At 38.3% G+C, this 14,840-nt stretch overlaps 1 protein-coding gene across 1 annotated transcript; it reads left to right on the top strand.

Moving 5' to 3' along the window:
- The first annotated feature begins 9,076 nt into the window (after positions 1 to 9,076).
- Positions 9,077 to 14,774, top strand: RPF1 (ribosome production factor 1 homolog). Its single transcript, XM_015870417.2, has 9 exons — positions 9,077 to 9,289; positions 9,364 to 9,420; positions 9,725 to 9,805; positions 10,193 to 10,288; positions 11,230 to 11,383; positions 11,917 to 11,999; positions 12,856 to 13,037; positions 13,116 to 13,242; positions 14,003 to 14,774. The coding sequence occupies exons 1-9, from the start codon at positions 9,119 to 9,121 to the stop codon at positions 14,042 to 14,044; spliced, it is 993 nt and encodes a 330-aa protein (XP_015725903.1). The 5' UTR covers positions 9,077 to 9,118; the 3' UTR covers positions 14,045 to 14,774.
- The last annotated feature ends 66 nt before the right edge of the window (positions 14,775 to 14,840 follow it).

Genomic DNA, 14,840 nt, shown 5'->3' with positions numbered 1-14,840 from the left:
CATTTATTAACAATTAAAAGAACAACTTAAACTAGATTTATACTGTTTAATTAGATTAGATTAAAAAGTTTGAAGTGATTTCTATGATCTTTTAGTCTACTTCTGGTATAATACAGAACAGATCATCCTGAATTAGCTCCTTTTTGGACTAGATAGCATTATTTTAAGGAGAAGACATCATATCTTGATATAAAAATTAACATAAAAACTATGATAATGCTAGGTAACCCTCTCAGTGGTCAGTTATGGTAAACTATAAGTTAAGATTGCAGCTCTTGGATCTTTGTCTGCTATATTGAAGCTATGTATTTTTAGAGGCATGCAAAGAGTCCTCATCAACTTTCTCTTTGATAAACTAAATGGACAGAAATCTTTGAACCCCACTTTAGGAGAGTATCCTAATCCTTTAATCATGTTTCATGTTTATTCTATAAAATCCTTCTGATTTTTCATTGCTCTTTTTTACTTGAGAACACAGAGCCCATGTATGTTTTTTGTCAGTGACAGATGCAGAGGATATATAAACCTCCATACTGTTTCTCAATATTTTCTTGCTTGGGCAATCATGAGTTAGATTCTCTGTTTTAGTTGCTGTACCAAGAAGTAGCTGTTGTGGACTATCAGAGACTCCAGCTCCTTTTCTCTATCTGCTTCCCAGGAGAGCACTCCATGTAAGATTTCCTAGACTTTGTCTAATTTATCTCTATAAGAAAAAAAAGTCTTTCACTTTTTTTTCCTATAAGAATAATGCATAAAGGGGCTTCTCAGAGGTTATTCATGAAATATATGTGGAAAAGGAAACTGATGATAGAATGGGACTTCTGAGTCCCACATTGGCACTAGCAGTGCATTTGAAATTGAATTGCAGAGGCCATGCCTAGATGCTTTACCAGCTGATGGATACTATCCTGGTATCAGACTGAATGTTGTAATTACATTCCAGGTGCATTTAAAACTAATGTCATTCTGCTGGTGAAATAAATGAATAGGACTCAACCATTAAGCCTTCCCCTGTCAAAGGGAACCGTGTTGTATTTTCTCTTAATTACTGCACACCATCCTAGAAGATAAAAGTAAAGGCATTCCGCTGTACCAAGCGGGAGGAAAATACAATCATATGGAATTATAGACAAAGGAAAATATTATCTTAGCAAATGCATACATGCCATCTTGAAGCTTTGACTGAAATGGTGTTTTTTTTATTCTATCCTCCGTCTCTGACCTGAATAGCCACAGACTTTGGCATCAGTCAGTGCATGCTGGGTAGAGCAACAAACTTGCTGAACCATGTACACCAAGCAAAGGAACAACTGTAATAAGAAGCGTAACTTAAAACCAGATTTCAGGATGACTTTTCTTTCTTTGTTCAATCAAATCTTGTGCATCAGTCAGGATTAGATCTGACAAGCTTCTGCTGTAAAATGTTATAAAACAGGCTGAAATCTAGGCCAGGGCTAGGGGCATTCCTGGGAAGCTCTGTGGATTTCCTGGAGGGCAAGGTGTGGTTCTGTAAGTGGGAGGTTAACGCCAGTGATTTTCTGTTACCAGTAATTATGTGCAGCTTGAGTTACATTAATAAGAGCTACATATGCATACTGGAAAGAAAGAGTTTATCTGACACTGAGATTATTACATGTTGCTGGTTAACAATGTTCATTACCTTTGTTATTTTGTGATTAGCACTTATAAACGCCCAAAACCATGTTCATATTTTACCAACACATAAGAAAAAATGTTCTGTCATTCAGAGTCTAAAACAGAGGGATATCTCCTGATGTATATTCCACCAGTCTTTTTAATGTTTTAGAACTAATGATCCTTGCTTTACTAGTTGTTATAACTAGACTCAGTCATTTTGCTTTTTGTCATAATTCCTCCCAAATGTAGAAATATGCTTCCCAGAAAGTTATCCTGAGGTGAAAACTCAACATAGAAATATCAATCTTAAAAGATTTCATAAACTGATAAAGGAAGCAGAATCTTATCACAGGAGAGGGGCTGGGCAGACTTAAGTAAAAGCAACACTACCTTCTAGTGAATAGTCACCAAAATTGAGCAATAAAAGAAGGGAAAAGATGAAATGGTGTTGTAGTCCAGCTAGAAATGTCTTCTAGCCTGATTTCATTAAAAACCCATTCCCTGCAGTCTCCTATTAAGTACTGTTTGAATATTATGACAGATATTCCAAAATTAGAATAGTTTTTTAAAGGTTTGGGTTTTTTTCCCCTCCATTCTGATGTTTCATAGCATTATAGGCTTTTCATAGCATCATAGTCCAGAAGGAAGCACTGATTCTCCTTCCTGACCTTTTGCCCACTGTAGGTGATAGAAGTAACTCAAGTGATTTCCACATAATTTCTGGGGAAGCTTGGATACTTCCTTTAGGAAAAAAAAAAAAAAAAAAAATTAAAAAATTACCTTCTCTGTTTAAAGATTTCAGGTGATGAGCAATACTTCACAAGCCTTTTTTTAAATCCAGAAATGTCTCTTGGCTTTCAAAAACTATATTTTAAAAGGCTTGTCTGCTAAACTGAAGATTACTGTGATGACAATTATTCTCCTTACTGAGGTGATTTCACATTCTTTGGCTCTTATGTGATTAAGTGATAGGCTAAAGAGATGAGGGTTTTAAAGTCTCTTCAGTAAGGGGAGTTTCTAGAAATGTCTGTTTAGCCACTTCCTGTTTGCCAGCTTTTGCACAGATATCAGACCAAGACACACTGTTCCACCAATAGAATCCTTACTTAGTACATACACTGTGCTTCCCACATTTGCACACCCAAGGACTGCATTTCTGTGTGCTCTTAAATGCCTGTCTTTATTGCTACTCTTCATATCACAGTCCTCCATCAGATAACTGATCTAAATATTTCCTTCCTAGAAATATTAGCTTGTAATTAACTGTATTAGTTTGCACATTGTTCACATTAGCTCATCTTCCTTAAAATTCTGTTAACACTGGAAAATCTACCCTTATTACGTATCCCTTGACAATTTCTGTCTGTCATGTAAATATTAGCTAATAAATTTTGAAACTAATAAATGCTTTTTACTTATTCACACTTCCAAATAGAAAATGCTGCTGGGTCTTTTTTCCAATTGAAAACATAAAGTTTCTACTAAGAGACAAACAGTAAAATGGTCAGACACTGAAATGTAACAAAATAGAAGCATAATTATGCCATATACTTTGCTTAATTGTTGATGTTTTTTGATAAGTGGAGTTAAGAGAGATCTACAAGGGGAAATATAATTTTGCTTGAGGTATTCTACTTCATTACAGAATAGTCCCATTATTTCTAAAGTAACATCTCCAGATCAATTTGCAGCAATTTTGAAAAAGGAGAAAACTTCTACCTATTTCTGTGTAATCTATACAGGCAGAGAAACAAGCAAAACTATCTGCTATATTCAGCTCTGTTTATTGCAGAGAAAATGTTATTACCATACAGCGCAAGCTTGCCTTAGTATAAAATATCAGGAAATCAGGATCTATTTGTCTAGTGAGGAGTCACACTCTAATAAACTTTTTCTTCTTCAGTATCTGGAGGAATATTTTATTAGGGTACCCCAAGCTAAGTGTAATTGCCACTAGTAGGAAAAATACTTCCCACAAAGAGGATCACACACCCCCCCAAGAAACAGAAAAGTCAAGGAAATGTTGTCATTGACTGCACCTTTTTCCCCTATCTTTTTTCCTTTTATTATTTTTCTTTGTTTTTATTGTTTATTTATTTATTTATTTTGTTGGCTTATATACAACTAATGCATTATCTAGTAGTTTTAATCTACCATCTTACCAGAAATGATGACAGATTTGCGGGAAATCAGACACCCAGTATTCATCAGGCTGATCTGCTCAGATTAAAATAATGGCTGGCTATAGCATCCTGATAGGTCTCGTGGGAAGGAATTATTCTGATGTCTGATATAGTTACATGTTTAAGGTAGTGTTGAAATCCATACATAAGCAGCTTCTAAGTTTTCTTTAAAACTCTAATGAGCTTTAAAGATGACAGTTAAACTCAGTAGTCAGGAGAACTTCCATAATATTTAACACACTGACAAGATTTTTTTTGCAAGCACACCACATAAAATGCCCTATTTTTAAATGCTCTGATCTGCTTCATTTTTCTTTAGATAACTTTTCCTGTTTCAAACTTCCAAGCCTTTGAATTCTCTTCACACACACATTTTTACACATTCTGAGATATTAGATGTTTCACCATTGGAATGCGTAACAAATCACTTCTCTTCACAAAGTATAGTAAGAGAGTTACGCAAAGCTGAATTGCTGCAAGTTCAAGATGAGCAAGAGGGAATATCCAGGGAACCACAGGTCTGTCAGCCTCACTTCAGTCTCCAAGGTGATTGTAGAGGAAACACTCCTAGAAGCCATTTCCAAGCATTTGCAGGATGCAAAGGTGACTGGGAACAGCAAGTGCAGTGTGACTTTACCAAGGACAAACCTCTGATGAGAAGATGGGCTCAGCAGAGAAGAACTTTGCATGCTGTTTACCTTGATTTTGGAAGACATTCAACATAGGCTACAAGAGCACTGTGGGAGATGAATTTGTGAAATATGGAGTGGACCATAAGGTGGGTGTGCAGTTGGATGGGATATTGGGTATGTGTGGTGATCAGAAGTACAAAGTCCAACAGAACTGTTCGGTTTTAAGGGTGGTCACGACAGACCCGTAAAGAGGCCCGAATAGTTCATTTCCTCACTAATAACCGAGCCATTGCACACTTGGCAAGTTCTTGCATTATACCTATTTTAAGGAGGGGTGTGTGTGTCAATAGTCTGGCAGATAAAGCTGCTGATTAGTCTTTGCTTTTTGCCATTGTATTCTTTCTTGTTTGAAAGACATTTTAACATAAAAACCATGAAAAGCAAGAAGACCAATGAAATTCTAAAAAGCTAGGGCATTACAGAATGAAAACTGACCAAGAAGATTTCACTTAGTCTTCTTACACACCTATGCTATAACATAGACTTTATTTTTAGGGACAGGCACTTAGTCTGCATTCCTCATGTAGACTTGAGACTTCTAGAGTCTGATGGCTGGAAAGATCCTGAACATGGTGAAGTGATCCATAAACATGACAGTAGCTGTGGTCTAAATGCACGATACTAAGTGTTCTCAAAATATCCAGTTTTGGGTGTTTCACTCTGGGCTTTCATAGATACATAGATACATTTTACTTTGGCAAACCTGTTTCATTTTCCCACCTGTATGATGGAGCTAATACTTCTTCCCAATATGCCCATGCCAAATGCCACAAAGAAAAAATAATCTGAAAAGCACATTAAAATAATTAATTTCCATGTTGAGTTATGGAATTAATACAGGCATTTGGAGCACTTAAAAAGATCTAGTATTCATCCTGAAATGTTAGATAATACCTAGCTTCATTGAGCGTGATCCCCATTTATCCATTAGAGAGATTGCCCTAGGTGACTGAAAACAGTGATTAAAGTCTGTAAACAAGATCCAGTAAGGAATGCAAGCCTGTAAGTCCTAAACAGATGATCCTGAAAACTACCCACACAGTACCTGCATAGGCAGGAACATGTAATTTTACTTTGTTCCCCTATGTAATGTTTCCATTTGGTTCTGGGTATGCCCAAGTCTGGGAGCAGTCTGGAAGTAGCTGAGTGGCTAAATATTTATTTCATGTGTACACACTGTTGGATGAACAAGACATTTCTGCAGCAGAAACCGTAGACAGTATGGGACTGTGTAGCACATATCACAAGTCTAGGCTCCCTAGGACTAAAAACAACACAGGCTTTCTCTCAAAAAGTGATGATGTCATTGTTAATCTTTCATATATCAGCACAGCAGCAGTAGATCGAATGAGAAGAATCAAGAAAGTTCTCAGTTTTCAAAAACCTAAGGGTTTGTGGTTAGACTGTTCCACTGCAAAGTAGGATGTGAATCTCTGTCTGCAGAGGCTAGGAGGTCCTGTCTCTTGTCTTGCGTGTGAATACTTTAAGTTTGGAATTACCAGTGAAAGAAAGCTACTGTCACTTAGCTTTGCTACGTAGACAGTAAGCAGAGGCTGCACAGAAGAGTATGAAGGATGTCTCATTTGAAGGGCCTGATAAGGCTCAGGCATGATCAAAGCTACTGTGCTAACTGCTCTGCAGACTCAGGGCTGAGGTTCTTACAGGGATAACAAAAACTGGACCTTTGGGATGAAACAAACTTATCTATACATAACTGTGAAGCAATAGGAGAACTACCTTTAAATGAGCAAGTGAAGTGCAGTTGCTTAGTTCAGCAGTGTGCTCCTGCCAGTTAGCCCTCCTGCACAACTGGATTCATTGCAGCAGTATGCAACCCACTGCACAGCCTCAGTATTTCCTCACGGCACTGCCTTATGCTCCTTAAATTCATTAGCCTCTTTGACTTTGTTTGACTACTAGTATATATACCAGTGGTTTACCAACTGTATACCAACAGTACAGATATGTTCTTCACTACCAGTGTAAATTCAAAGGACCTAGAGATTTTGCAGAAAGCTTTGAGAGCCCGAAGTGTGGATCTCAGCAAAGGTGGTCCCTGAGGGAACCTTAAGCCACATCACTGCTTATCACTGCTCTGTTGTGACCTCACGTTCCTGATGCTTCTCTTCTCCTGAACATTCCTAGATTCAGGACATCTCTGTTTCCAAGTGTGAAACCTTGGAGAATATTGTCCTAGGGGAAAATCAATTGCTTTTCCCTTATCCTCACCTTTATTAACACACTGAGAACCTTTAGAACTTGAAACTTGAATGTTACTTTACAGAGGCTGTGTTCATGATTTTTGTGATCTTTGAATTATTATTGTCAATTGGTGGTTAGCTGTTTAGCACCCACCACAAAGAATCCTGATTACAAGGGGAATAGCTTTGCCACGCCAATAAGGTAGCGTAACTACTGTCAAAATTAATCAATTTTAAAAACATGTACAACAGCTTTTTATTTTCCACATTAGCAATAATTAAAATAAATAAATAAATAAATTTAAAAGCCAACAATGTTTTGTAGGAAGGAAGGAAAAGGAAGGAAGGAAACCTGTAGGCCATATCTTTCTTCACACAGAGACAACAGTTTGGTTTAGAGCACTGCACTCTCTGGGCCTTCTTTGTTTCAGTAAAGTGAATCTTGAGGAAAAGTAATACATCCTGTCTATGTTCAACTAATGAAATTAGGCTTTTTTTTTTTTTTTTTTTTTTTTTAAGAGAGAGAAAAATAGCAAGATGAAAATCAAAATGATGCTTCCACTACTGAAACTCAATCAGTGGTAATTTATAGAAAAAAAAGAATATTCTGGTCAAACTTGTATGAAGAAATTAACAGCACACATGCATTCATTATTTGGGCTTTCTCTTGAAATTCTAATTGTACCTTGTGATCTTACTTTACCAGGACCACAGTACATTTCTGGTGTCTTTCTACTGCCCCTCCTTTGCCTTAGGAAGTTCCTGTATTATTGTGTATCATTATTTTGTTCCTGTGAGTCCTTGGAAGCCTATGAATAATATTGTCTTCCCTGTGCTAGGAAAGAGAGCGTGTTTTTGTCCAAATGTAAGCAGCCACTGAGCTTCACAGAGTTATGACAGACAGGTAATGATTCCAGTTGAATCTGAAACTACAAATAGCTGAAAATTTCCTGCAAAACTCTACTAACAGCAGTAATTTAAAATATCTGTTAATGACTTTTTGGAGACACACTTGCAATCTCTGATATTTGAATCAGCTGATAAAATTACAGACTGTCCTTAGTTAGCATATTCCCAATTAAATCCTCCAAACCTTAATTACCATGGAAACTACTTATCCTTAAGGCACTATGGATTGCTGAAATATTCTTCTTGACAAAAATGGCAGTGAGGCCATAAAAAATGGGTCTGTGTGTAATGAGAACTTTGATCTTTCATTGACTTTTGTGTTTGAAGTCAAGCTGGACAGGCTCTGAGCAGATGTCCCTGTGCGTGACAGAGGGTTGGATTATGGGATCTTTAAGATCCCTTCCAAGTCAAACCATCCTATGGCTCTTTGAAAACATCCTGTTTCAAGTAGATGCACGCAATAAACTAACTCATTCATCGGGGGCTGGAGCACCTCCCCTATGAGGACAGGCTGAGGGAGTTGGGCTTGTTCAGCCTAGAGAAGAGAAGGCTGTGGGGTGACCTCATTGCAGCTTTCAATACCTGAAGGGAACCTACACCCAGGAGGGGAGTAAACTCTTCGAAAGGGCTGACAATAGCAGGACTAGGGGAAATGGATCCAAGTTGAAGGAGGGAAGATTTAGGTTGGGTGTTAAGGGGAAGTTCTTCATTAGGAGAGTGGTTAGGCCCTGGAACAGGCTGCCCAGGGAGGTTGTGGATGCCCCGTCCTTGGAGGTGTTCAAGACCAGGTTGGACAGGACCCTGGGCAACCTGATCTAGTAAATGTGTATGTTTGGTGGCCCTGCCAGGCAGGGGGGTTGGAACTACATGATCCTTGAGGTCCCTTCCAACCCGGGTCATTCTGTGATTCTGTGATTCATTCCAGCTTTGCAAGCGGATGCCTGTAAGTGAAACATGTGCATGTTATCATTCACGTAAACCCATCACCGGGTCATGTTTGTTGAAAGCTTTCCACTTTCATTTTGTTGATCCCGATTGTGAGTTACTCAGTGGCAATAATTTATCTCACCTCCTATCTTACTGCAAGGTTACTTTATTGCAGAGCAGCTACAGAGAGAAAAGCGGAGGAAGCTGGGCTTGTTCAGCCTGAAGAAGGCTCTAGGGAAACCTCATTGCAATCTTCCAATACTTACAGGGAGTTAGATCAGGTATTAGGAAAAAATAATTTACTAAGAGGGCAGTGAGGCAGTGGCACAGCTGCAGAGAGAAGCTGTGGGTGCCCCATCTCAGGGCCAGGCCGCACAGGGTGCCGTGCAGCCGGACCTGGTGGGCACCAACCCTTCCAATTGCAGGCGGTAGTAACCGAACCCACCCTACGACCACCCCCCCACCCCCACCCGCCCGCACCGAGCCCATCCGCTCCAACACTACGGTCCTTCCGGCGGAGCATGCGCTGAGAGCACTTCCTGGTCAGCGGGCCGAGGCGTAGTGCAGCATGGCGGGGGGAGATGCGGTGTCAGGCCCGGGGACGGGAGCGGCGGGGCAGGATGTGGAGCCGGCGGCCCCGGAGCGCGTCCTCTTCCCACCGACCTTCAGCGTGTCCGAGATCAAGAACAAGCAGCGGCGGCACTTCATGTTCCTTCGCTGGAAGCAGCAGCAGAGGAAGGTGGGCGCGGGTCGGTGCGGAGGGCGAGCGGGCGGCTCCGGGCTCCGGGCTGACGGCTGTTCTCTGCCTTTCAGGAGAAGCTGGCTCTAAAGAAGAAGCGGAGGAAGGAACGAGAAGCCCTCGGGGATAAGGTGAGTACGCTTATTGTATTGTAAGGTATTGTATTGTATTGTATTGTATTGTAAGGTACGCTTATTGCCTTCTCTTCCTAAACTACTGCAAAAGCATATTGATGGTAGAAGAAAGCTGTGATTTCCTGCGTATTAATTTTACAATAGTAGTGTGAGTAATCTTTGTCATTCAGTTGTGGGTGTCAAGGATAGTGTGTTCCTTGTTGCACGTAGAGCTTTTGGTAGCTCGGTCTCATGGTAGCTCTTGCAATACACTTTATAATGATGTGAGTGTGTTACATTAATAACATTACCTTTGTTTTAGGCACCTCCAAAAGCCGTTCCAAAGACTATTGAAAATCAGAGAATCTATGATGAAACAACTGTAGATCCTAATGATGAAGAGGTAACTGTTTAATTTTTGCATATGTTGTTAACCATCTTTGTTGTGTTTGGTTTTTCTCCAAAGAAGAGCCTTAAAATATCGATATAATAGATATAGATGAAATCCATTGTTCTGGACTCTTCTGTTAAGATGTTAATGGTTTACTTTTCATGTGCTGGATTCATCAGGACAAGGTGTCCTTTTAAGTTACAGTTGTTGATAGCAAAGCCTGTCAGATTTCTTTAGTCCAGACCCTTTAGAATGCAGAAACCACGTGTCTTGTAGGACAGAGCTCATGAACTGGGCTTTTTCCTGTTAAATTTAATTTCATCAAATTAGATCAGATTTGCACAACTGTTATTCATTTATTTAATGCATGGTAGATTAATAAGGCTAATTTTCTTCTAGGTTGCTTTCGATATAGCAAACGATGAATTTGCACCATATTTCAACAGACAAACAGTTCCAAAGATTCTTATTACAACATCAGACAGACCTCGTGGGGTGCGTATGCCATGCTTGGATTGTTCTGAGCAATGTGTTGTACAGTACCAAGGTTTTCCTGTGTTTGATTAATTACACTTCTAGTATAGGAAAGTCTGTAAAAAGCATAACTTCCTTGTATGCTCTCAGTAGAGACAAAGGAAACTTGATGAGCAGGAGATACTTTGTGCTAAACTGTTATGTCCTGTGTCCTTTGGATTCTAGCACCATTCAGGATGGGCTTAATCTAACTAACTGGGGACATAACATTTCTAATCTCCAAGTTTAATATGATGCACAAGTCCAATATGACTATGTACAATCTCATGTAGGAAAAACTAGAAAACTGAAAATAATATTTCCTTGTGGTTTTTTTCCTGCTGTTTATAATTTAGTGTCTGTTGGGAAGTTTTATGCGTATACAGTCTGCTAGCTGCTTTAGCACTGTTTATTTCATTAAAAAGCTCAAGTTTATGTTCTTGTATGTGATGATGTGCATTGCCTAACTTGGAAGATTTCTGATACTTTGTGAAAACCACTAGAAAGTGATTTTAAGAATAAGAAACCATATACCTTTAACAGGTTCTCTGGAAACTCAGGTGTATGAGTAGTATACGAGGCAATATTTCTGTTCAAATACTAGCAACTCCTTGTAAAACAAGGTCCTTAAAACATAATGAGTCTAGGGATTATGCTTTTGTAATTTTCCCATTTTACTATGGAAAGAAAATAATCCATTCCAAAAAAGCTGTCCCTAGCGTGCTGTAGTTATTGCCAGTAAATTATTTTCCAGCAACTGAATGAAACAAAATGAATGAATGAAGCCTGTTGATGGCTTATTAATTCCTGTATCTCTGTTCACATCGAGGAGAGCAGTCAGAATGAGCAATCCTCTGTCCTACCTTGTGTTTAAATTTGTCACTGTATTTACCACATTGTGATTTAACTCATCTGCTTTACAGAGAACAGTGAGATTCTGTGAACAGTTGTCTACCGTTATCCCTAACTCACATGTCTACTATCGCAGAGGATTGGCTTTGAAAAGAATTATTCCACAGTGTATTGCAAGAGACTTCACAGATCTAATCGTCATTAACGAAGATCGCAAAATACCAAGTATCCTTTGTGTACACATTAAAATAAATGCAGTATTAGCTCTGGGCTATGGGGAAAATTTTTTTTCTTCAGTGTGTCTTTAGATCTCCTTTATTCTGGATTTTTTCTGCACTGTGCAGCTTACAGGATAATTATAAAGATCACTGTGCCAGCTGAAGTATCTGATGATTAATGGCACTTGAAATTATAAACGAAATGATGGTGGGTTATTTGTGGGCTTTTTTTGTTTGTTTTGTTTCAGTAAGCTTAGCTTCCCTTCCTCAACAGAAAGTTTATTTTAGTTTTGCTGACCTGATAAGTACTGAAAAGGTAACAATATAAAAGGTTAGGTATTGAAACATGCCTTAATGCACCTGTCAGAACACTGGCTAACTAGTTTCTGAATGTATTTTGGAAGACATAATTAAACCTTGTAAATTAGGCATAGGTAATGGTTATAGTGTTCTCATGCCATGCTGCATTTAACAGAACATGCTTCTCCATAAATTACATCTCAAATTTTACAAACTTTTTTTTTTTAACTCTGTGAACAGATGGGCTTGTTTTAAGTCATCTTCCTGATGGTCCAACTGCTCATTTTAGAATGAGCAGCGTTCGTCTGCGTAAAGAAATAAAGGTGAGACTCCAACAAAAACTTAGTAAAACAAAACCCACAAAAGTGTGCTCTGGTTTATCAATAACTACGTTCAGTTTACCTGAGCTGTCCAGGCTGGTTGTGCTTTTCTGAGGTTTGTCTGATCACGTACAGATGGTTTTTCTCAACTTGCAGGAGACTGAAGACCGTAACAGTCTACTTCCATAAGTGGTGTTTTTCAAGTTTCATAGTTATCACTGAATTTGCCTGCCAAGTATTTTTGTAGCCATATCATCTAACGTTAATACAGGATACATATACCCAGTGCATAGTACATATGCAACAGGGTATGTAGAGTAATTGGTATACAAGATTTCAGTAAATGCAGTTCCTGGTCTTGAATAAAACTTAGTTTTTCTTATCTTACAGCCTTTTCACCTGTTCTACAGTAAGTATTGCTTACTTAGCCCAGAGTAACTTGCAGTGTAATGCTTTGGGTTTTTTTTCTTCCTTTTTTGAATTATGTAATTTTAAAACATCACCTGTTTTTAATAAAGGCTGTTCCATATATTCTTCCTTGCTATGTCTGGAGAGAGATTTTCAGCCTCCAGATTCTTTGCTGTAGTTGGTGCTGCCAGGAATGAAAATTAATGCAGCAGAGAGAAAATACAAAACTTTATTTGTACTTTTTCATTAAACGTGTATTGTTAAACCAAAGATCCTTACGTTATCACCTGTTTTACTTACTTACAAACTTACATACGCATTTTTTCAGAAAACCAATTAGGCATGTTATCAGGCCCTGGTTGTCTACATGCTGTTTTATTTCAATCTCATCTTTGATAGTACATTAAAATAATTTTGCATGCCATCTAATATTTGTATTCTTTCACTGCAGAGAAAGGGGAAAGAACCCACAGAACATGTACCTGAAGTAATCCTGAATAATTTTACAACGCGGCTGGGCCATTCTATTGGTCGCATGTTTGCTTCTCTCTTCCCACATGATCCTCAGTTCATTGGAAGACAAGTAGCTACGTTTCACAACCAGCGAGACTACATCTTTTTCAGATTCCACAGGTAATTTCTTGCCCCAAATTCATGAATGAGAGATATTGTTCACATAACTTAGCAGCTAATCACTTTTTCTGTTTCAAGGTATATATTCAAGAGTGAAAAGAAAGTGGGAATTCAAGAACTTGGGCCACGTTTTACACTAAAGTTGAGATCTCTTCAGAAGGGAACCTTTGATTCCAAATTTGGAGAATATGAATGGATTCATAAGGTATGTCTGAGTTATTCTAAGTCTGCTTGGGAACAGAGAATACATCTGACACGAAATGTAACCACACATCTTGACCTAGCAAAGCACTTTAAGTGCCGTTCTTTTAACAGAAATGCCGAAGTGAAACTCTGAGAGCTATTTTGTTGACAAATAAGTAAAGTAGAAGCCTTCTGCTATATACCAAAGATGATGAGTGTCAGAATATCATGACTACTTATAGTGTGTAAGGCTTTGAACATGTACCAATATAAGCAAAACTGATAAATGCTCTTGGTTCTATCTATTATTGGAAGCCTAGCAAGCGTGAGTAAAAACATTTTGCAAGGTCAGGGTAAGAACCCTGGGTAAAAACAATAAGCTATTTTGTCAAATGTTGATTCTTACTTTCTATTCAGTATTAACACTGACTTCACCATGCCTTCAGGTGAAGTGCACGTTACTCTTGGTAGCAATTAATGACTTTGATAGTCACTTTGCCTATTAACTGCATGGTATTCAAGCTATATAAGAATTAAAAATCTTAATATTTATGACATAGGCCACAATGTGTACAATACTGTTTGTTTGACACTGTGCCTGCTGTCTGTAAATACTTTTTTAAACTACTGATCTCCAAATTTCTCCCTTGTTTGTCTCAGAGTGCTGACTACAATAACGTAGTTGCTCTGTGGTGCATTTCACTGCATTACCATAAGCTTGAGTTGTCATCTTTGTATGCCATTGAATGAATTTGCTGTTAATAACTTCTCTTAATTTCCAGCGTCGAGAAATGGACACAAGTAGAAGAAAATTTCACTTATAATGGACAGTTACTTGCCAATTGCTCACGACCAGAAATATGACAATATCTTTGAACTATGGATCATCTCAAATTCAGCTTGTGATAACAACACTGAACAGTATCTGGCTGCAGAAAGACAAAGCATGAACTGTTCTTCAATGGTTGTAGCTAAATTCAATGTGATGAAGTGCAACCCTTACCAGTTTAGCAGGGAGACCTATGGTAATGTTAGAGAAGGCTGTGATTCAGTTATCAGTGAAGCTTTGTTATGACTGCTGCTGTACTGTAAATAACTTATGGTTTACTGAAGACAGCGTTAAAAATATTTTCAAAATAAAGTATTTTCACATATACAGCTTATTTTCTTCCCCGTTAAGCAGCTAAATGGAGTCATTCTGCATTCTAATCGGGTAAGAGAGAAATATTTTAAACCTCTAACAGTGTTAGTTTTAAAAAAAAACAACAACACACCAGTCTCCTGCACAGAGAATGTTGAGAAAGCTCTATACAGACTGGTATATATTTAGAAGAAATATTTACACAGAACAGTTAACTCATAAGGCCAGCTTCCAAGAAGTAAATGAAGCTCAGTAGAACAGGTGAGATCTCTGAACAGGATTTTCTCCATTAGAATCTTTATGCTTTTTTCAGTTGTGATAATGATAATTGAGTTGGTACTACCTGTGGAATGAACTTGTTTTGGCTTAAATTTGTGCATTTGATGGCTGCTATAAAGCTCAGTTTTCTTTTGGATTACTTTCTTTCCATTGCGTACCTAAGTTGTGCTTTTTAGTATTAAAATAAGGGGCTAAAAGTA

This window comes from Coturnix japonica, chromosome 8 (genome assembly GCF_001577835.2).
Source record: "Coturnix japonica isolate 7356 chromosome 8, Coturnix japonica 2.1, whole genome shotgun sequence".
NCBI lineage: Eukaryota > Metazoa > Chordata > Aves > Galliformes > Phasianidae > Coturnix > Coturnix japonica.
This window is presented reverse-complemented; position numbering and strand designations above follow the sequence as displayed.